At 40.3% G+C, this 23938-nt stretch overlaps 1 protein-coding gene and 1 long non-coding RNA gene across 2 annotated transcripts in view; both read right to left on the bottom strand.

Moving 5' to 3' along the window:
• The window catches only part of cntn5 (contactin 5), a 314204-nt gene that overhangs the window by 103711 nt on the left and 186555 nt on the right, over nt 1–23938 (bottom strand). The window contains exon 6 of the mRNA XM_042743607.1: nt 6347–6442. Within this exon, the coding sequence (XP_042599541.1) occupies nt 6347–6442 (96 nt within the window). The remainder of the gene's footprint in view (nt 1–6346; nt 6443–23938) is intronic.
• Nucleotides 6607–12431, bottom strand: LOC122140350. The gene is made up of 4 exons (XR_006157007.1): nt 11453–12431; nt 10392–11260; nt 9999–10002; nt 6607–6620 (listed from the first exon to the last, which is right to left on the bottom strand). It is a non-coding gene; the product is annotated as an uncharacterized LOC122140350 (long non-coding RNA).

Raw genomic sequence — 23938 nt, 5'->3', positions numbered from 1 at the left:
AGTTTGTGCTATAGATGACAATGGATTTAGAATCGAGTAAGATTCCATGAGATGTACTTGGATGGAGGGGTAACAAATAAATATCCTAATATTGCACATTTTTTTTGTCATACAGTGGTGAACATTTACACTGTTTCATGAGGTAGATTGCCTGGGGGAAGAAACTGTTCTTCTTGTGCCTGACTGTCCCTGGTATTTATTTGCTTGCTCTGAAGCGCCGCCAGATTGGCAAAAAGTGCAAAAAGGGGTTAACTTGGATGAGAGGGATCCAGAGTGATTTCTCTGAGGCCCTTTTCCTCACACTCTGGATGTATACATTCTTGAAGGGTGGCAGGGCGCATCACCAATAAATAAAAAAAAGAATCTCGTCAGCAGTCCGAACCGTTCTCTGTACGTCTTCTGATGTCTGATTTTGTAGCTGAACCAACAGCCAAACAGTTATTGAAGTGCACAGGACAGACTCAATGACGGCTGATAGAGTAGAACTCCCTTTTCAGCAGCTTCCTCAGTGGCAGGTTAAAACCTTTGTTCCTCATACTGGTCCGTCAAGTAAGTACAGCTACCTTGAAGATGTGGTGTGATGCCTTTTATAAACACAGTGGAGTCAATTTAGTGGGGGAGTGCAGGGGGTTTCTCCTGAAAGTCCCACCACTCCAGGTCCTGAGAGATGGTTGTTAAGGTCCCAGGAATCTTTCCTGAAGCCAGACTCCACATGTCCTGATGCCGATGACAGTGCTGTTCCATGGAGCTTGACAGAGGGGTGAGGTGCCGGGGTGTAGTGCAGGAGGGGGAGATAACTCCTGAACCAATGTCAGCGTGTTTGCATGAATCATCCTCCACGTTTGCCTTGAGAAAGTGTTCACAGATAAGGCGAGGAACCAGAGAGCTGGGTCAGTTGGAGGGCTAAGGTTTTGACTGCACCAGACCAGGATCCACATAAGCCCTGCCATAGGTGCAACCCCATCTTGTCATCCACGGACCGTGTTGGGCTGTAAGCAGACTCGTGGCACCGTGATCCTGAATGAGACTTCATGACGCCGATGACTGTAGTTCGTCCTTTATCTTGGGGGTTTCTTGGAACGGGGATGATGGATGGAGCGTTTGAAGCAGGAGAGGCACTTCACCAACTCCAGAGAGCTTGACAGAGGGGTTGTCCTGCACAGTTTAGAGGCTGTGTCAGTCGTTGCTTGGTGTACAAGAGGCTGCACATCGACAATTTGAGCAGAGGGGGAGTAGAATTGCCCAGGTGTTTAACTGAGTAAGAGATGACAGTGTTGGTTTCAGCAGCTGTCAGTCAGGTCGTTAGCACATTTGAGTGCCTCAGTGCAAGGGGATTTCTTGTAGTTGGTAATGGCTCTACAGTCCCTCCATACTAGCTGTCGTTTGGCCTAAACTCTTCCAACTGTCAGAAAGCTGCAGCTGAATCTCCCGTGTGTTGCTGATATACAAGAGTCCCCATAGGAATCCTCTTTGGCCGACACAGAGCTGGTGTAACCATGTGTTGGTCTGGAAATGTTAAATGTTTGGGATGATATATCCTCACAGAAACTAATATAGTGTTGAATCTCTGTGAGTTCGTCCGAACTAAAAACACTCCAATCAATGCGGGTCCAAACGGCGTTTAAAATCAATTCGGATCCTCACACAGTTTTAGCAATAAGTCCCGGTATGTTTTGGAAAGCTCCGTGGAGAGTGATATGTTGCAGGTGGTGAACAGTGCAATATCCCATGTTGATTTTTGAGCAGTCACCGGGAGATTTGGTCATCCACAAGAATGACCTTCTGTTTGCCGTCGTGATAGCAGCAGTTTCGTGTAACTGGCAGGCTTGCGGTCCAGTAAGAGTGAAACTCCCCGCGTGATGTCCTTGGCAGATAAAAAGCCAGAACATCACCTCTTTTTTAACAAATCTGACTTCATTGACGACAGACGCTTTCCCCGTTGATTCCACGCGGTCTGTAGGCAGATCTGCGCTTAAGGGGTGGCTTCAGTGAATCCAGTTTTCCGTGGAAACACCGAGCAGCCGAGGTTAAATCCTTTGTCCGGGAAAAGCCGAGGATTCGTCCGTTCTTTGGTTAGACGCGGAGATTTGCCATGGTGCGAGCGGTTTTCGAAAGCAGGAAACCGTCTCGCTTCCCCGTTTGCGCTTTTTTGAAGCGTTGATCACTTCACACAACTCCAGAAAGATCTGTTTTAAATATCCGAAGATTTGTGAAAAGATTGGGGATCTGTTTGACCACAATTGGTCTGCACCCTGAGACATGGTGTCTCAGACAGGCTGGTGTGTTTTCTGAAACACACAAAAGCCCTCTGGGAGTGATAAACCTGGGTTTGAGCTTATTCTTATTTAATAAGTTTACATTCCTGCTGTTGTAATTTTATTTACCTGAAGACCAATTGGCGCACATCCTTCTCTCACATGTTTTCCTACTAATTTGAAGAGAGCTGGGCGTGGTTTAGGTGGAACTCGCAGCGTAGGAGGGGATTGCCCGGAGGTGTGCAATCACAACAGACGGACATTAGACATGTGTAGACCAGGGAAAAGACAGTCTGTAAGGCACATGTGCCTGTCTGCTCTTCAGTGGATCTGTGGGGAGTTTCAAATCAGTACCAGTCAATAAAACTCTTCAATGGTAATTGCTTTAAAACAAAATCAAGCGTGCTTTTCAGTTGTGATTATCCTCAGTGCAGTGTGGGGATGATTGTCTCCGTATGTTGGTAATAGCATTCGTCTCTGCCTGCCTTTCCGTCATATCCAGTGCTGAAGTTGAAACGGCGTTGGAAGTAAACTAGCCCGTCTTCCACAGCAGGTTTTTAGGTTAGATCAGTGTATTTAGGAGGGAGCTGAGAGGGGGCTTGTCCTTTTTATCGGTCCTCTCTAGATCTCTTTGTTCCCGCCCGAGTATCTGTTTCCGAAGGTTACTGGCCTGAGAAGGATATGGGGGCATACAAGAGACACTCCTGTCCCAGCATTTTCTGTAGGCATCCTATTCCCATTTGGCCAGTAAAACTGACATCGAAGATGTCTGAGTTTTGCTGTACCAGTCCCATGCGGGTCTGCACACTATTCGTTTTGTTACAGCTATGTTAAATACTTTGAGTCCTGGTAGGAATGCTTCTCGATATCCTCACAACCAAACTACTATCCGAGCCGACAACTGGGGGGTAGCAGTCTCAGCTCCAGTCGCCGCCTGAAGGTTCCACATCGTATTCCAGCGCAGCTGACTCAGAGTGGGAGTCCAAGAATAGCAGCTTGCATTGGCCAAAAAGCACCGTTGGGTGGGAGGTGGGTGGGGGGTTGGGGGCACGGGTCCAATCAATGAGCTCATCAAGTCAAGTCTGTTTCATGCCTCGTCAAGTCAAGTCATTGCCATTGTCTCTTGTCGTGTATTAATGTTGTAACCTGCTGTTGGTGAGTCTAGTCTGTTTCATGCCTCATCAAGTCAAGTCTGTTTCATGCCTCGTCAAGTCAAGTCTGTTCAAGTCAAGTCTAGTCAAGTCTTCGTTTTGTGTTTGGATTATTTTTGGATGTTTTGGATTACACCTTGTAAATAAACTGCACTTTGGTTCTCACTATGCTCACCTTCAGTGAATTCTTTACAGAGCCTGCTCACACCATGCCTGCCAAGCCATAGCCTACTCACGTCATGTCTACTATGCCAAAGCCTGCTAACATCATGCCTGCTATGCCAAAGCCTGCTAACATCAGTCCCGCTACTCCAGGACCTGCTCACATGCCAGTTAAGTCTAAGTTTACTCATGTACTGTCTACCAAGTTAAAGCCTGATCACTTCCTGTCTGTCAAGCCAGAATCCACTAACACATGTCTGCTACCCCAGGGTTTGCTCACGTCGTGCCTGCCAAGCCAGCACCTGTTCACGTCATGCCTGCTACGCCAGAGCCTACTCACATCATGCCAGTCTCTCAAGAGATTCTCCAAAACATGGCCGCCATTGAAGAGATTTGTCACAAGATGGCCGCCACACAAGAGTCTCTTCACAAAATGGCATCCCTTCTAGAGTCTCGACACATCACAGCTGATCCTCCAGAGTCTCGTCACGACATGGCCACCATTCCAGAGTCTGCTCATGTCATGCCTGTCGAGCCAGGGCCTTCACACAAGATGGCTGCCATGCCTGTGTCCCCAGCCAAGATGGCTGCCACACCAGAGTTCACGGCCAAGAAGGCCACCACGCCAGAGTCCCCGGCCAAGAACCTCATTGCTTCCTGTTGTGGCGGTCGCCATTTTGAGCGTGTGGGCTGCACACTGTGCTCCAAAAGCCTTTCCTGTCCACAAGTCTGCTCCTGAGGCCTCTCCTGACAGTGAATCCACTCCAGTACCTCCAGAGGTGGCGGCATCCACTACAGAACCTCCAAGGTGGTGGCTTCCACTGCAGAACCTCCCGAGGTGGTGGTGCCCACATTTGAACACTCTGTCTGCCTTGTCACGGCCAAGGAGGCCATCCATGAACTCTCTGCCTGTACTGTCATGGCCAAGGAGGCCATCCATGAACTCTCTGCCTGTCCTGTCACGGTCAAGGAGGCCCTCCATGTACTCTCTGCCTGTCCTGTCACGGCCAAGGAGGCCATCCATGAATTGTCTGCCTGTCCTGTCATGGCCAAGGAGGCCGTTCATGAACTCTCTGCCTGTCCTGTCACGGTCAAGGAGATCGTCCATGAACTCTCTGCCTGTCCTGCCACGGCCATGGAGGCAGTTCATGAACTCACTGTCTGTCCCGTTATGGCCAAGAAGGTCGTGCATGAACTCAATGCCTGTCCCGTTACGCCAAGGAGGCCATGCATGAACTCACTGCCTGTCTTTCCACGGCCAAGCAGGCCACTCATGAACTCACTGTCTGTCCTGTCATGGCCACAAAGGCCATTCAAGAACTCTCTGCCTGCTCTGTCACAGCCAAGTGGTCCGTTCATGTCTCTGCTCCGCAATGGCTCCATGCTCTGCCTGCTCTGCCATGGCCCCCTGCTAGGCCTGCTCTGCCATGGCTCCCCACTCTGCCAGCTCCGACATGGCTCCATACTGCTCTGGATCTGATCCATGGCCCAGGTCCTCCATTGTTTAACTGTCTGCCACTGCTCCACGGCCCAGGTCCCCCTCTGCTCCATTTGTCTGTCATTGCCTCATGATCCTGATCCACCACTGCTCCTAGCTCCAGGCCCGCCATTGCTCCACACTCCAGGTCCTGTTCCTCTTTACGGGTCTTTACGGGTCTTGTCATGTTACCCTCATTGTTTGCTGTAAGTAGCCATGTCATTGCCATTGTCTCTTGTCGTGTATTAATGTTGTAACCTGCTGTTGGTGAGTCTAGTCTGTTTCTGTCAAGTCTGTTTCATGCCTCGTCAAGTCTGTTCAAGTCGAGTCTAGTCAAGTCTTCGTTTCTTGTTTGGATTATATTTGGATGTTTTGGATTACACCTTGTAAATAAACTGCACTTGGGTTCTCACTACGCTCACCTTCATTGGACTCTTTACACCTTTACATCAAAACAGACTTGTGACTTTATGACATCAATTACTGCTTTATTCAGAAACACAAGTATCTTAGAGTTATTTGTGCTTTTTATTTATTTTATTTTTTTATTACAAATAGTTCAATGTTTACATTTTAAGCCTTAATCAGCCAATTCTGATAACGTTTCAATAATATCATGTATCCCTAGTTGGAAGGAGTATCGTTGCTTAATATTTGTGTTGAAACCATGATATTTTTTTCAGGATTCTTTGATAAATATAGTGTTAAAAAGAAAAGCATTTATTTGAAATATAATTTAAATTATAAATGCCTTTACTTATAGCACTACCTTGTGGTTACTTGTCACAAATTTGGTACACAGAATTTTGTCCAAAATTTGCAGACATATAAGCCTACCAAATCTCATTTTGAATCCTTAACAATTGGAATTATTGGCTTCTGAATTTTGATTGTTGTCTGTTTATGTTGATTTGTCTAATTGATATGTATAGGATAAGCACATGCACCAAAGAAAATGCAAGCAAATGGCACAGGAAAACAACAAATTACATATTAAGATTCGATTAATCTTTATAGCCACATCCACACACACACAAATGGCACAATAAAAATACCACAGGAAATGTACCACTTTCATAGTATGGAACCTACAGTAAGTATGAAATACAGCAGAACAAATCTAGTACTGGCATAGAAGATAAATCTATATGACTTGTAATATCCATCTTATAAGATTCTTGCATATAAGATTCGTTTTCAAATGCAGCCAGCATCCAAAACAAAATACATGGTGGTGACCATTATGCTGCTCATTTCAACATGGTATAGTGTTGGTAACAGAACAGAAAGAGAGTACCAACCTGGCGAATGAGGAGGAGGGGCACACATTAGCACAACGCCCTGGCCTTCCCTCACCGAAACAGCTCCTCTCGCCCGACCGCTGAACGCCCCAAGATCTGCAAACACACACATGCAAGCGTGGACTTAACCAGTGACAGAGTGACACACGGTGGCACAGAAGCAGCTGTTAACCTGAAGATTAAGGGTCAGAGATTGCATATAAGTGCTCGCGGCTTGGCTAGATTTAGTATCTGTCACCTGAGGTCTGACCTCCGCGTGAGCTTTCACTTTAACCTGCTCCACACCCCAAACCTGCCGCTAAAATCCCACTTCCTGTTTCCCCTCCGGACACGACGGCCAAGTGGTAATTAAAACAGGTAACCTTGCTCGAAGCCTTCAATTTTCTGAGTACTTTTAAAATACAAACGAGATGTGGAAAATCATTTTAGTTCACAAAAAGCTGAGAATTGTGGGCAATCATTACAATTTCAAGCCATGTATGAGGAGAAACGTCAGGTGGTATTTTTAAAATGTAATTTGAGTTGGAACGCAGAGGTGAAGGTTTTCATGTGTAGTGGCACTCTGGAAATCACACAGCGCAGGGATGGTTTCATCAGGCCGCAGGAGTCTCACAACTCAGTCGACAGGTGGGGCTACTACAGTTAATCTGTTGAAACAAATTGCATTTGCATAAATTACCATAATTAATCTGCAAACTCTCAGCACAACACAATGCCATTGGCTGGCTGCCCCTCATAGTGAGGAAAGGTGAGGGCGGTGTAGAGTTACCTCAGTATTGCAAATAAATTACACATTTGTTCATGGTTGCTCTTGCAGGTCATGAGACATACCGGAGATCTCAGTTACACTGCATTTAAGTACCCAGCTAACAAAAAAATTGTGCTGACATGGTTTTGTTAATGTATCTATTAAGTTATGAACAAAACTAAATAAAACGAAACAAAAACAAGCCAAAAATCTGAAATTATCTGAACATTCAAAATGTTTTTAAGTTTTAAAAACAATTAAACAATTAAAAAGGTATGAATGTATGAACATTTTCTTCTTGGTTATGCGAACATTAGATAAAACATTAATGGAATGGTCCTTTTTATAATTTTTCCAGTTTTATGGGGATGTTACTTTTGAATATTCTTTGACTGGCCTAAACAAAACAAAACAAAACAAAACAAAAACTTACTGTAGTAAGTAGTAAAAAATCCATGAATGATGTATAAACAGAGTTATCATGCAAACGTTTGGAGAATTATATTTAAGGTGTCATATGATGCGATTTACATTTTTTCTTTCTCTTTGGAGTGTTACAAGCTCTAGGTGCATAAAGAAGATCTGTAAAGTTGCAAAGACTAAAGTCTCAAATCCAAATCAGAGCACACCTCGCTTTTCAGACCAATAAGCCTTGTAAAAATTGACGCGTTTCAGAAGGCAGGGCATAGAGGAGAAACAATAATGTACAGTATGTGGAAAATAATATGTTTTTGAACCTTAAACCGCATAAACACATTTCATTACACCAAATACACAAAATAATGTTCTTTGTAATGACTTTATAAATGAACAATGTTCATTTATATGCAGATAGCACGCTGAAACTATTTAAGAAAGAAAGAAAGAAAGAAAGAAAGAAAGAAAGAAAGAAAGAAAGAAAAAGAAAGAAAGAAAAAAAGAAAGAAAGAAAAAGAAAGAAAGAAAAAGAAAGAAAAAAACTTCAGATTTACATACAACATGAGCATTCAATGACGCATGTTCAGGAGCTGTGGGGCTCCTAGGTCAATTCAACTCTTAATCTTTAAATTACACTGCTTTTAATGTCATTTTGGCTCAGTTTGAGCCTGCACTTAGAACTTACACTTCTCTAAGCTCTTGGTAACAAGGTGCAAATGGAAATGAAACATTAGCAGCATTTATGGAGGTCAGCAAATCAATACGTGTCCCAGTTAAGCATCGCTGTGCTGAAATATCAACAAATACAATGGCACAACCAGAGTTCGACTTGAATGAAACTTAATTTGGCTTAGCAACCACATTTGTGCAAGGAACTAAACAATAACAACTTTTTTCTAGGCTCTTGAGAACAAAAGCAAGTGATGAACAGCTTTTGCTAATTAAACAACTTTGCTAACAAGACAACTTCTCAGTTATATTGGTTTTTAGCAGTACTTTTTTCTGAGATTTACGATGATAGTCAATTATATATATATATATATATATATATATATATATATATATATATTTTTTTTTTTTTTTTTTTTTTTTTGGTTCTTTTTCAAAGGACAAAAATCTAAACATAATTGTGTATCAGATAACACACTACAGGTAAAATTATAATCAGTTACTTTAGTATGCTAGTCAATACATCAAATAAATTAGTGTACTTCATCGATACACAACAAAATGTTAATAAAATACTTTACAGTAATTGTACTTTACAGTAAAACTTTATTAATTTAACACGATTAGAAAGTGTGCATAAGTGTATTAAAAAACATATTCTTTAATTATATTTATATTATCTTTATATTAATTATATTTATAATTATATTTAATAATTTATATTTATATTTATATTATCTAAAGAACCGTTTTTAAAATACTTTTAAGATGTGAAGTACACTACAAGTGCACAATACAATTACATACACATATTTTTCACAAGAGTAAAAACACTAGACAGGTCAATTTTGATCATATGTTGACAAGCAAAAGCTTTGTTCTCCATTGTATCTCGCATGAGATAATAAAGAGATCTCGTTTGTTATTCCTTTCTAAGAGCAGTGGCAAATTCAGCAACTTTACTTCAAGAATGACTGTTCATAAAATTATTTCTTTTTCCATGTAATTGTATGCACTATGTGAAAGAGTTCCAGCAGGCTTAGACATGTGGGTAATTAATCTTTTTTTTTTGTGGGTTGAGACAGAACAGAAGACAGAGCTTGTGGGACAGGAGACGAGCTGTTTCATCCGCCCTGGTCGTGGGTGGTGTTGATTAGTCTCTTTCAGACTGAAGTGAGGCAGTTTTAATTTCACACAGCAGCAACTACCAAGCGTGGCCAATTACAAAATACCAAGCAACACAAATCCATGCATACCAAAAACACACTCCACAAAAACGAGAAACAACATTCGCAATCCACACCCATACTGTGACTACACTACAACTATTCATCATCTCTGAAAACAAAAGTCATATTGTGTCTAAAGTGAATGTAATAGTAAAAGGCAGATAGGAAAGTGCCAAAAGCAGCAGGCATCTGGGGTCTCATTTATAAAACTCAACGTAGATTTCATCCTAAAAGTGTACGGATGCACAAAAGCTAGATTTTGTATATGCCAGAAACTGAGCAAAAATCCCTTTGTAGCATTTGGAACAATAAGACACAACTATTTATTATATTTAACAAATAATATATAATGCCCCCTCATCTAACCAAAGGGTCTATGGACCCTTTCCCTTGAAATGCAACTAAAAAAAAAAAAAAAAAAAAAAAGGCAGACCAGGCCTCTGGTTCCATAGCAACCAAAGACAGACTATCACACTAGTTTTATGGCTCAAAGGAATGCGGGCAAAGCAACTCTCAACTCGAGTCTCTCTAAAAGAGACACATAATGCACATAAAAAGGGACTCTTCTCTAATAAGTTCATACGAAAACCTCTCTTTGAATGAACACACATATCCTTCAGGTCATTTATTGCTGTTCTTGTATATTGTCTGTTGAATTTGACTGTTTTATGCATGCTTATGATGGAACCACTCGTTCATGTAATCTTGCCTATGTGTAATCTACCCATGCTTAGTATTTATGAATTCGTCTTCGGATGATCTAATTGAGAGGGTATATTATATGTTGATACCTATGCAACATATTAGTGTCCTAAGAATCTTTACTAGTTTGTATATCAACTTCTGATCCAGTTACATATGCAAGTTACCATGCTTTCAGACAAAGGGTCGTAAAACTCCCCAGTGTTTCCAGACTCCCGCTTGAAATTTCAGCCTTTCTCATTGGACAAGCCCATCCTGAGAGGCGTGAATAGTCTCAGACTAAGCACAGGGCTATTTTGGGGATTTCCGCCTGGCATTTTTCCTACCCAAATTCAAAAGCTTCCCATACCCACATGCAGAGGTGTACATACAAAAGTTTGGTATCATTTTACAGGAAATCCTTTGAAATTACATAAAACACTGTTGAAATTGATAAAAATGGTTTTATATGTTGTCTGTGTTATAATAAATGGAAAAAAAGAAAGGCGCTTTTTGATTTTTTTTTTTATAAACTGAAGTTTGAAATTGTATAGCTCAGGTTCTGAGAGGTCCAGCATCCTGCAAACAATTGTATTTGTTTCCAGCACATGTCAGCTAATAGAGGAAAAAGGAAATTTGTTTCTATCATAATCTATGCAAAAGTTATTCTATTCCATCTAAAGGGAGGAATAATACCCTTTTCGTATACATTTTCCGCCTACCCACATTTGAAGTCTATTCATACCCACATACAATAGAATAAATGCAATATCTTTATATCCTTTTACAGAAAACCCTTTGAAGTGACATAAAAAGCTGCTGTTTGTGACAAATAGTATTATTTATGTTGTTTCCCATATGATGAACCACCTCAATACAATGTGCTTTTTTTGTGTGTGTGCTTTTCAGAACAGTCTTTGAAAGAGGATAAGTCACACTGCAAACTAGCAAACTGCTTTAAATTATTAAATATATCTGGTCTATCACAATCTAAAATAGAATCCACAATCTCCAGCTTCATATCATTTCATTTATGTCCATTCTGCATTGGTGTAATGATTGGGAGATCTTACCTGTCTCAATCAACTGTAATATTTCATATTCCAGCCTCCCTTCTGTTGTTTTGACGCATTATCAGCGCTTATCCGCTGCCCGAAGCTTGTACACGACCTTCGGAACGTCAACAAACGAATATATGTTCATCCACACAGTACTGTAATAATCCATGTGTATTTACTGTACTTTCACTGAGATGCCTCATGTACTGTATTTTTCTGTCAATAAACAGTTGCTAGCGGAGGTTACACGCTTCAAAATAAAGAGTCAAATATATAAAAGTAACTAACACGCGTATAGCCTCACCAGATGCGCGTCCTGTCCTCTCCACGGCGACGGTGGTCATCCATAACTTGTAGTATGATTATTATACATTTGATAATCACCGCGACGCGAGTTATTCCGCGTGTGATCTTTGTTTACGGACACTTGAGGACTCAATATCCCATCGGCCAGCGCTTCACCGGTTGAGGAGGATGTGGTCATCACTGTCCACTCCATCCCCCCGCTGTTGACGCAGAGGTGTCAAATTCAGCAGCTCTGAGTGGAGCACACAGCTCAGACTGACAGCTGAAGGGACAAATAGTGGTTCACAAAAGAGATCCGATCGATATATCAGAAGAAAGCCGCTTAGGCTTGTCTTATGACATGAAGAGCGCTTCTGTCTCAAAAAGTCCGTCTTTCTCTTTGAGCGCGTCTGGACATAACGCTTTATATCTCACCAATGGAAGCACGCAGAAACGTAAAAATGGTCTTGTTTGAAAGAAGAGATTCTAAATCTAAAAGATTATATCGAGTATATAGGTATGTGTGGCTGTTTGCGGCTGACTGAAGCGGTGCTAAGATGGATAAATAATAATTTGCAATGAGGTGAGAAATTTTACATCGCGATTCTGTTGAAGATCATTCGATCTGTGATTGTCACACAATAAAATGATCTACATCGTCAGATTCCTGAGAATGAGAGCTTTCTTGTGATATATGACTTGACTGTTTTGTGAAAAATATTTTAAATACACATTCTTATGAAAAAATATTCCTAATCGTTAGACGGAAATTTGTGTGGGGGGAAAATATATTTCTTAGCTTAATTTTACTACTTTATTAATCATAAAACCCCAATTAATGGTATTCTTTGTAAAGAAAACACTCTAAACTTTCAAATGAACCCATATATGGGCTGATACCATATAAGGAAGGCTTTGCAAATGAAACAGGAACATTTTGCATGCTATTTTTGGACCCGGTACCGGGTCCGCAGAGTTTAAGAGGTTAAAAGGCTCACGCACAGTTCTGCCCTGTTCTTCTTCTACTGCTAAGTCTTCTGTGTCAGGCTGTAGATCTGCTGAATATCAAATGATACCATAGCTTCATGTTTTTATTTCTCTACTCTTTACTGCTTAAGCTTTAACCCCTTTTTCCTATGCCCACAGTATGCGTTTGTGTGTGTGTGTGTGTTAGACTAGTTTAAGTGTTTATGTAGTTAATAAAGTCTCACTTGTATCACACTTGAGGTTGTTCATTGTTTGTTCATAACTGGAGTCCCTAATCATGCAGATTTTAGCTAAATGCTCTGAGTAGTATTGCACAGTAAGAAAGTTGTTTTCCTTAAACAGGAAAGTAACTTTCTTAGAATTGACAGACAGTTGACACTGAGATGTCAAGTAAATATTTACAGCGGATCTAAATTTTTATAACTAATCATAACTAGTTATGATTATTTATTTATATTCCCCATTTGAGCTGATTCGCTATACCTTTATAAATCCCAGTCAGGGGAAGATTGTGAGTACGTGCATCTCCAACCCGACTCCTCCCCAAAATCACCAGATATGGAGCCTTCAACGTCTAGTATTACTATACTGCATATCTGCATATAATTTCCATGCATATTCCCATCCACGTGACACCATGGTTAACACTGTTAAAGGTACAAGACATTAAGGAAATATGCTACATGGACTATAAATGCCATTTGTGCCATACACAATTTTTACTGCTAAAAATAATCCATTATCCTTGTTATTTTTTATCAAAAATATATCAAAAATCCATAAAAACAAAACATAGTTAAAATAGTTCTCAGAAAAATATTTTAGAATAGAGTTGATCTATTGTTTTCCACTGGCCAAATAGTGTTTCAATTGTTTTAAACAATTCAAATCAAATTTAATTTATGCAGCCATTGAATTATTCTAATCTATTTAATTATTTTAGCCATTTCTAGTCTATATTTTTACAGTGTAAATAGAATTGACAAAGTAGCCTATTTTAAAAAGTAAACATGCAAATTACCATTTTCTTCAAGTTGTATCCATCAAATACAGTGATATTTTTTTTCAAAAAGTTGTGGAGATGCCTTCGCACGGCATCAACACATACAGCTGTGGTTGTACAGTAAGCTATCATTGGACCTATTCAAACTGGACAATGGACCACTGAATCCAGCAGTGTCTCCCAGCGAAGTAAGTGTGCATCTTTGATCATTGTTCTCACTAAAATAGGGTGCCATTTTCCCAGGACACGTCCTGGCCAGGATTTCTATATTGCCTAATATATCCAGGTTTTGGCATTGGTTTCCTGTTTTCATACTTAATGAAGGTAATGATTGTTTGACCAATAACATGCAGACATTGTACATAATCAACAAATCGTGGTGCGTGAGAAGGTGGTATCTACAGAGAACGGTAAAAGCTATGCAAATACATGTACATATTAGTGTTCAACTTGAAGCAAGCCTGAGCGTACTGACGACATCAAAGTACCGTGAGAGCGATTCAAAAGCACGAGAAGCCGTTTGCTCTCTAGAGCTCTCACGGTACTTTGTCATACAACAATTGGTCTGCGCAGCGCAAAACAAAGCCAAAACGTGGATATTTCGCAATTTCTATGCCAATTTTGTGCGTATGCAACGTTTATAAATGAGACCCCTGGTCTGTCCTGACTGAAGGTTTTAAAATATCTAGGATAACATGACTGGTTTTGACACAACAATGCAGTAAATCACTTCTACTGAACAATAGCTGATCTTTGCCCCTGTCTATTATAACATCTGACAGACCGCTATATTCTCTGGTGGAACATATGATTTGAAAAGCACAACCTTGACATGTGCTCTGACATAATATATAGACATCTATATGTGTACAGCACGGCAGAATAAAGCTCACAGGTCAACAAGAAACACCTTAATTTCAAAGAGTGATGGAAATACATTGCAGAAGAAGAAACATTTCACGAATACTACAGTAGCATATGGCATGCTGTATGTGCTTTACATGGCAAAGTCCAACTGAAACGACCTGCTTTTTGTGGGTATATAAAATGGATAAATAAATACAAAATTCTGGCATGAAACTCTAGATGGCGCAGTCTGATGGGTCTAACTCAATCTGACCTAATGACATCATCACATTGCACAGCTGATTGGTTTTCTCCTGTATCTCCGCTGGGACTGATAAAGTGTAGAAAATGACAGCATATATCAAATTACTAAATTGATATTTGCTCAGGTGGATGCTGGGGTCTTGTCTATTGGATTGCATCATATATAATTTTGTTAATTAACATTAGACATAGTGTGCGTCTAATTTGAGTTAAGCCAGTTGGTGTGGTAGCCCAGGCTCACATAGTCGTAGACCACTATTGTTAAGCCGGTCGGCGTGGTAGCTAAAGCTCACATGATTGTAGGCCACTATTGTTAAGCCCGTCGGTATGGTAGCGAAGGCTCACATAGTCGTAGGCCACTATCATTAAGCCGGTCGGCGTGGTAGCGAAGGCTAACTTAGTCGTAGGCCACTATCGTTAAACCAGTCGGAGTGGTAGCAAAGGCTCACATAGATAGTAATACATGCGGTTCACATGGCTCTTCGGAGCAGCAGCAATACATATGTCTTGGTGATAGATCTGCTTTGTTTGGGGGTGTCTTGTCTTTCCTTGTCTGTTCATTTTCATGTGCGTGGATGTATTTATGTATGTCCACTGATGCAGCAGTTTATCCTATATTCAGCGGCGTGCATTGGGTTGTATTGTATTGTCTGTTCATCTTCATGTGAGTGTATGTATGTATGTGTGTATGTCCACTGATGCAGCATTTTTTTCTTATATTCAGCGGCATGCATCTGTTGGCTTGTATTGTATTGTGTTCCGTGTTTCCTGCTTTGTTGGGGGGTTATTCATATGTGTTATATGTGCAGCAGCAGTATTTCCTACATGCTCACAGCAGCATGTTGTGGATGTATTGGCAGTAGCAAGTCTTGGTACTTGCTCTGCCACAGCAGCAGCAGCGTAGCAGATCTATTCCGCCAAGACCAAATACATTAAAATGTCATGTACATTACCATGTCAATCTCTCCGAGGGTTGTCATGACAGAACTTAACTTAATAAAAAGTGAAAATAAATCATGGAACTGTTAGAAGCCCAGTGCTCTTCAATTAAAGGAAGCCAAACCAAAGGGCACTACAAACATACAAAATCACTTTACCCTTATGTTGTGTTCCGGTCATTTTGACACAGAGATTATTACCTCTTTCCTCTTTCTTGAAAATTCTAGTTATTGCATTGTGCTAAATTGTACTGATGTACTATTTTTTCTTATTTTTTTTCTTTTGGTGTTCTTGGTCAAACAATGAGAGGTATCTTGTTATAATCCATAGTTCTTTCCTGAAACTCTAGATAGCACAGGCTGATGGATTCTTAACGTAACTGATATGATATTCACATCATTAAACAACTTGGTAAAAGCTGATTGGTTGCTTGCTGCTTTACATTTAAATGGCTGGTTAGCATCCACTTGAGCATTTTGCAGTCTTCTTTCAGAGTTCCTCTGAAACCCACCACTTCCCCAGCTCCACCTGTATAGATCTGCTACGGGTTATTTTATATGCTATTTGTGCAGCAGCAGTATGTCATAAAATACTCACAGCACCATATTGCCGTATTGGCAGTATCAAGTTCCTGTACTTTCTTGCATCATCAGCAGCAATAATCTACAACTACAGCAATGGCCAACAGCAGCAGCAATTCAGCAGTAGCAGCATAGCAGATCTACTCCGCCAAGACCAAATACAGTAACATTGTCATTTACATTACCATGCTAAAATCTTCCAAGAGTTGTCATGATAGAACTGTATTATTGCCAAATATTGGATCTTGGAAAAGAAAAGAAAAGAAAAGAAAAGAAAAGAAAAGAAAAGAAAAGAAAAGAAAAGAAAAGAAACATAAAATGCCTTTTATTTTATTTCTTTCAATTTTATTGTAGTTTTAAAATGACATATGTGACCTGTGCTGGCAAAATGAGTCACAATGAGTACATTTTCAAAATTGAATTATTTTTATTTTTACATTCTCAATTAAAATACCTTCAAAATGATTTATGAGTTGTTAGAATTGGACAAAAAATGCCTCAGCTACACCTGTTTGAACTCGATAGAGTCAGCAAAGTCAATTTTGAGAAAAATCTAGTTAAAGTTTTCTGAAGGTTCCAAAGCAAAATCACCTAGCAACATTGCATCTTTTCCTCCAATTACTTTCTTAATGAAAGTAAGAAAATCTAATAATCAACTGCAAAAATCACTTCAGTGTGCTCATTACAAATAAATGTATTATTAATTTTTTTTTTATAAACAGTTCAATCAAATGCAGCGAGTGATTCCCTTTTTTATTGTTTGATTAACTTTAATGCGACAGATGGCCTATATTATGACTAACTGTAATACACGGATCTGATGTTTTTCTCCAAAAATTCCCTAAACATTCACTTAATACATAACAGATGAATTGCGTGAATAACCTACTTAAATACTGTAATTATATGTATGTGTGTATATTTCTCGGGACTGCGCACCATCAATGTCGTCTTTATGCTTGCGCTTCGGAAGACAGTCAGCATGAGAAGCAAATAGAGAAAAGGTCCTCTAAGAAAACATACAAATAAAGATAATTTTAGATGTTTAAATATTATTTGGAGCATTGGGATCACTAGACGAGGGCTTAATATACTCTTTTTTTATTTTTTTATTTTATTTTTGCCTATAGCAAAAAATTTGCGTTTGTGCCTTCCAACTTATTTTGCAAGCATGCTTCACACATTAATAATTTAATATTATTAGGTAAATTGCCAACAACTCCTGATGATTTAAACAAAAACAAGAAAAAAATTGACCTATTTTATATTGTGTATTATAACATTTAATTGATAATTTTATATAATGTACATAATTTGTACGTTTTTGTATTTTACATATATATATACAGTATATATTGTGGCGAGCAAGCCCAGGCAGAGTCAGCATCGCCAGGGAAACACCGCTCCCAGAACATTCAATGAGGAACACCTGCTGATCGTTTGCACCTGAACCGCATCAACAAGAGGCAATATAAACAGAGCAGGGGAAGGGAAGGCTGAGCTAGTTCTCCAGAACTCATGTTGTTCTCGCCCGCTGCTTATAGCCTCTAGTGATTGAGGATTGACACATCAATACTGTACCTTACCAAACTAAGTGAAAAGTGACATCGACATTGAAAGTGATATTGAGGCGTACCTCCACACCTTTGAGGTAATTGGCAGTCGGGAGGCATGGGAGAAAGAACAGTGGGATCACATTTTAGCGCCCTTCTTGACGGGGAAAGTGCAGCAGGCTTATTTCTCACTTCAACCTCTGCAAAATGATGATTATGACATTCTGAAAGAAGAAATCCTGGCTCGGATTGGGCTTTCACTGGTCTGCGCAGTGCAGCAGTTTCACCAGTGGATGTATGATGAGCGTACCCCTGTTCTGGCTCAGGCAGCTCAACTAACCCGCATCACCCACCTCTGGTTGCTGCCTGGCAGTCCCACTGCTACCCAGGTCGCGGAGAAAGTGGTGATCGACCACCTGCTCCAAGCGCTGCCCCGCAATTTCCAAAGAGCTGTGAGCATGAAGAACCCCTCCAGTCTGGTGGAGCTTGTGGAGGCTGTGGAGCTCGCTGAAACTCGTTTGCTCACGATGTGGGAGAGAGAGCGGTGTCCGTGCCTTGGAGTGTGACAGTGGAGCGGTATCCACTGGAGGGCACCTCCCGACCAGTGAGCAGGCCGGTGGCCCCCGCACCAGTGGATGAGCCCATGCCCACTAAGCCCCCTTCCCCAGGAGCATGAGCAAGGCTGGCTGGCTGTATAGTGCATTGTGCAGTCCCTCGAGGAGTCCCAGTGCACGTAGCAAAAATTGAAGGAAAACCAGTGAGAGCAGTTTTAGACTCTGGGAGCTCCATTACCCTGTTACAGCCCAGCACTGTTCAACCCCGTCCAGATAAAAAAGCAGCCATACCGATTACCTGTGCACATGGCGACACTCGCTACATCCCTGCATGAAGAGTAACCATCTCAGCACTTCCTGGCAGGTCGAAATCGGTATTGTAAAATATCTACCTGTACCGGTGTTGCTGGGTAGAGACTGGAAGGGGTTCGAACAGCTGCTAGCCACCACAGTACAGCCGGGCAGGGGTGCTGGGGGCAGACGAAGATGCTGGAATGGGACAACGGGAGTAGCTTAATCAGCACTGTTGGCCACCAACAGTGAATGGGAGGATGAGAGTCATGTTCCTGCTCCTAATATGCATATGGATCTCTTTCAACAGATCACGGCAGGTGGTTCATTCGGACGAGGTGGAAAGGGAAGATGATAAATTAAGAAACTGCTTGGCCCAGGTCCGCCTGGTGGAAGAGGAGGTCCTCCTTCCAGCACCACATCCCCTCCTGTACTTCATGGTCAAGAAGGGTCTGCTCTACTGCGTCGCTCAGTGACAGGGGGAGGAAAAATTGCTGCTTGTAGTTCCTGGGGTGGGGGGGAGTGTGACCATGCCAGCCAAGGCAGAGTCAGCATCACCAGGGAAACACCGCTCTCAGGATCACCTGCTGATCGTTTGCACCTGAACCGCAGCACCAGGAGGCAATATAAACAAAGAAAGAGAAGGGAAGGGTAAGCTAGGTCTCCAGAACTCATGTTGTTCTCTCCCTCTGCTTACAGCCTCCAGTGATTGAGGATCGACACGTCACTTCACACACGAACACAGACTACACTGTACGAAGCCCGGCTTCTGAGCAGGACCTTTCCAGAGGACTTTTCACAGTATTTACGTACTCACTTTGTTCAATAAATCACCCTCCGGGGATTTGTCTGGCAATTTAACGCCTCGTTTGTGTCCGTGTCACTCACTCACCTTGCCACTCTATATATACATGTATATATTAAAAAAAAACATGCAATTACATTAGTTGCTTTATTTTGATTGTACTCAGAGTTAGTTGACATGTAGTTGCAAAGTAACTAACCTAATTTTTTTTTTTGTTTTTTTTTTGTTTGTTTTTTTTTGTGAACGTGGACATGAGGACACCTAACACCAAGATCCAATGGCCTGCTTGGCCATCTGGCTTCCTGCCCTAATAGAGTTTACTTTGCCCTATATTCTGGTTTTACTGTGTGATTCATCAGCGCATGTTATACTAATGTGATACTTCATTTATTTATTTTTTTCCAGACTGAAATTTCTTGTCTCAAATCTGAAAACAACAAATGTAAATGATTTAACAAGGCTCAAAATTCATTCATCATTACAGTGTGTAACCATGAAAAATGACATCAGACATGCACAAAAATTTAACACAATAAAAAACAAAAAACACATCAACAAACATCCAAAGACATTCAACACTGCTGCCAGCAATGCAAGGAAGTGCAGCATACTTTGTTGAACGCATTCTGGATTTCCCTTTCATTGTGATTCTGCCATTCAAGTCGAACAGCTTGTGTTTAGCCACTATGTTCCATCTCTTGGTCACATAGCATTTTTAGACATTAACTCATAGTCCACCATTCTTTTGATTCCCCAAAGCACTTTAGCTTTCTCTCTTCATTTGTGCACAGTCAGATGCTTCTGCATGAATACAGCCATGTTGCAGAAGATAAGCTTGCCAACCTTTCAATCATACTGTTAACACTCCCCACTACAGAGAAGCTGTTAATCTGTCGCATTTCATGCGCTGCATGAGTTTGAGAGAGCTCTGAAGAGCAAGTGGGCTGTGTGTTAAATGTGTTTCTGTGTTTTGTAATGAATCTTTTAAAATAATGAATTATTCTTGTTCACTTCTGTGCACACACTACTAGTTTTTGTTCACCGAAGTCCTTCATTTGTGAAGAGCTTGACTGCTGTGACTGCTTTTTCTTGCCTTCAAAGTCTCACTGCAGCACAATCCACTGATAAAATGTATTCAAGCACAAAAATATCTGAACTAAATAAACTTTTCTCTGATTTCAGAAAATAAACTTAGTTACGTGCAAAATAAGAGCATGGTAAAATATAAACATGTAAAAAATTAACATGATATTACAGTCAAATGTGTGTGTATGTGTAAAATTTTTTTGTCTATTAAATACAAAATAATATTTTGAAGAACGTGGGTAACCAAACATATCGATCTCTGCAGCATTCTCTGACAAAACACTGACAACTTTTATTCCTTTTCACACAAAATATGATTTGCAGGTCCACAGTTTTGATTAATAAAGCCAAATTACTTGAGGAACATTGTTATAAATGTGAAACAATTTTAACATGTTGCGAGATTTGAAAACATGCTTTTGAACATGTCTTCACATATCCAGCTTCATATGCATGAGTTTTCTAATTCAGTAGGTGTGCTTGATAGCTCACGCAATACAGGGTTGCACTTCAGTAATGAAAAGCTCTGGTACGAACCCAATGGAACTACGGTTCATCAAAACAACTCAAGTCGGCATAGGGAAGTTAAAATAGCATGGCTGCATCAAGAAATACTTTTAAATATCACTTTTGCATTTGTTAACACTATCTGGTAGGTTTAGGATTGGGTTTGGTTTAGGGGATATTTCCAACACGATAGAGCATTAACTTTTATCGACACTCATCAGATATTTGTATTATGAACCACTGCAATAAGTAACTGAAGCAACGTAATACAAACACAGCAATACATGCCTATACCAGCGTGACAAAAACGTGCCTGGCTCACGTATTGAACCTGTGTTTTAGCCTCACTCACTCTATGTTTTACTTTGAAACTGCAGCGAAACGTGCACTAAGGTACTTAATAACGGTGTTGCAGAAATGTATTTAGAGGCACGTATTTCGAATGAGCCTGGGTTGCTTTAAGTTCAGCACTAATTTTCATTGAGTTAAATGTTGTCATTCCTATTAGTGTTTTTAGAATCTTTCAGCCAATTAATCATTTATCAACATCCGCTAAATCCAATATTGGTCAACTGCTGTTACAGTCCATTTGTGATCAGCAAGGATTTCTTGCATCTCTCCTCAGCAGCAAAAGCACAAAGAGCTGTCAACAGGCGCAACACCTGTGTTTAATGCTCAAACCTACAGGGGCTGCTCACAATGAAAGAGAATGAGATGAAAGTTTCTTTTTTTCCATGAAAAACGAAAGCATCTGCTGAGAAAAGACAAGACACCTCTCTGGGACTGCAGAAAAGGAAGAAATAAAGTTTAAGAGATAGCAATCCAATAGTTTATATCTTATTTATGTGAAGCGGGCAGCTGGTAGGCCAGGGCGTTGGAATGCAAGCGTCTGTTGCTTCTCCCCGGCTCCATGGCAGGAAAGAAGGATTGGCATGAGCTGTGTAATGTATGGCCTTGGAAAGGTGATCTCCTCCAACAAACTGTCACGAGAAAGCCAGGATGGAGAGGCTGGAAATCCCATTGTAACAGTGCAGATTATTGATTTATCAGGCGCTGTCACTGCCGCCGCCTTGTTCTCCATATCAGCGAGTTATCCCTGGCCCTCGTCAATTCACTCTAGACATATGAATTATAACTAACCAATGCTCTCCACTGTAGTCTAAATGGGAAAATAGATTTTCTTTTGTTGTTCCTACATGGTCAAAGGAAAAGATGTGATAAATGAAATATCTTTAGACAGCTAGGGTCGTGAAACATGAAAGCGGGGTGACATGTAATGAGTTTTCTTTCTTGTTTTATTTCTTTCTTCGCTTGCTAATGTAACAGCAGTGGTAAATTATAAAAATAGAATATCATTGCTAAAATTGGCATAAAAAAAAGAACAAACAAAAACTCAAAAAAATCGACACAAATGTGAACCATAAAAAAAACAATGGATCCAAGTTAGGATAGAAAAGATAAAAATCTGTTGACTGGGTTTCTTTCTTCTTTTCCAAGCACTCATCTCGTATTTTCCTTACCCCTCATCTTGGATGGTAAAATGAGACCTTTGTAAATCGATATTCATCTGTTCTCAAATATAAGGGAGGATGGGAGATAAGATAAGAATCTGCAAGTACTGATGCTCTCATTTCAATAATTGTGTGTCTGTCAAGACAATACACAATCTTTTTAAAGGGTATTTAAACCTTGTGCATTGTGATAAATCAAACTGATGTCTGATTGGATGCTCACATACAATTTACACATGGAAAAAAAAAGTTTTCATTTATTGTCCTAGTATAATTTTTCCCCCTTTATCCAATCAATCAATCAATAATTCCCTAATATAAATTCTCCAATTTATCAATCCACAATGAGATCCTTTTCCTGTAAAAATAAATAAAAATAAAATAAAATAAAAAAATAAATAAATAAATATACAAAATAATAATAATAATAAAAAAAAAGTGCAATATTTTTACTATAGGTACAAGATTAGAAGAATAACAAAGTTCATTACACGGTAAATATACATATGCTATACAAACCAGTGTATTTAACTGTTTTTGTAAAGGAAAAATAACCACAAGCCTGCACATTCCAGTTACTAATAGCGCATGTTGCCTTTTAAGTAATAAATAAATAAATAAATAAATAAATGCATACATACACTTCATCAGTTGTACCATATCAACTATGCCTATGTTCCAAATGGCTTGCAATTTCCTGGACCTGTGATGGCACCATAACATCACATGTCTGAGAAATCCATGAGACCATAGTGTGTTCCAATTGTGATTTTACACTAGGTTTCAGAAGGTTACTCACATGCACCCAGCTGCTATGCACCCTTAATGCATCAGAACCTTTAAATTGGAAGCCACTTCTAGCAACTTTCTAGTTCAGAGAATCCAGTTCCTGATGGCCCTACTTTCTGCGGTCAAACAGAGTAGAGTTCTGAACAGAACAACCTTATGTACATATCCACAGGCTTGTTCTTTCAAGCCATGATACCTAAGTCACATCCTCCCACTTTGGATGGGTCTCCTGAGAGAGGAATGGATCTCAGAAGGGAGTGAGATCAGAGACACTCCCTCTGCCTGCAGTCTTCAAAGCATGGCCTGATAACTAGCTTGAACCAGGGAGTTCTGATCTCAAAAAAAAAAAAAAAAAAAAAAAAAAAAACAAACAATGAAATCTTTGGCACAACAAAAAAAAAGTAAAATGAAAACAAAACAGACTATTACTTCCCCCCATCTGCCACTTTTTTATATAAAATACATTTCTGAATCTCCAGGGGAGCTGTGGATACTCTGTGCAAACCAACCGGTTTCCTGGCAAGAGTTGTGAGAGGTCTCTTAGCAGGGGAGGGCTGTGACACATCCGTGGCCGGCTGAAAAACTAAGCCCCTCTCCAAACGGCCGAATTGACCATCTCTGGGAAACTCATGCCCAGCTTCCTCAATCAAAGACAGCAAACAAAAAGATCTGAGCTAAATGTTCCCCTACTGCTGGATGGCCAGAAGAGCTGTTTGCATTTCATGAACCGAGACCTCGACCATTGCACTTCACACTGGGAATCATTGCCTTTAATCATTTTGAAATTGC

Source organism: Cyprinus carpio, chromosome B18 (assembly GCF_018340385.1).
Source record: "Cyprinus carpio isolate SPL01 chromosome B18, ASM1834038v1, whole genome shotgun sequence".
Taxonomy (NCBI): domain Eukaryota; kingdom Metazoa; phylum Chordata; class Actinopteri; order Cypriniformes; family Cyprinidae; genus Cyprinus; species Cyprinus carpio.
The sequence above is the reverse complement of the archived record's forward strand: the minus strand, read 5'-3'. Positions and strand labels throughout refer to the sequence as shown.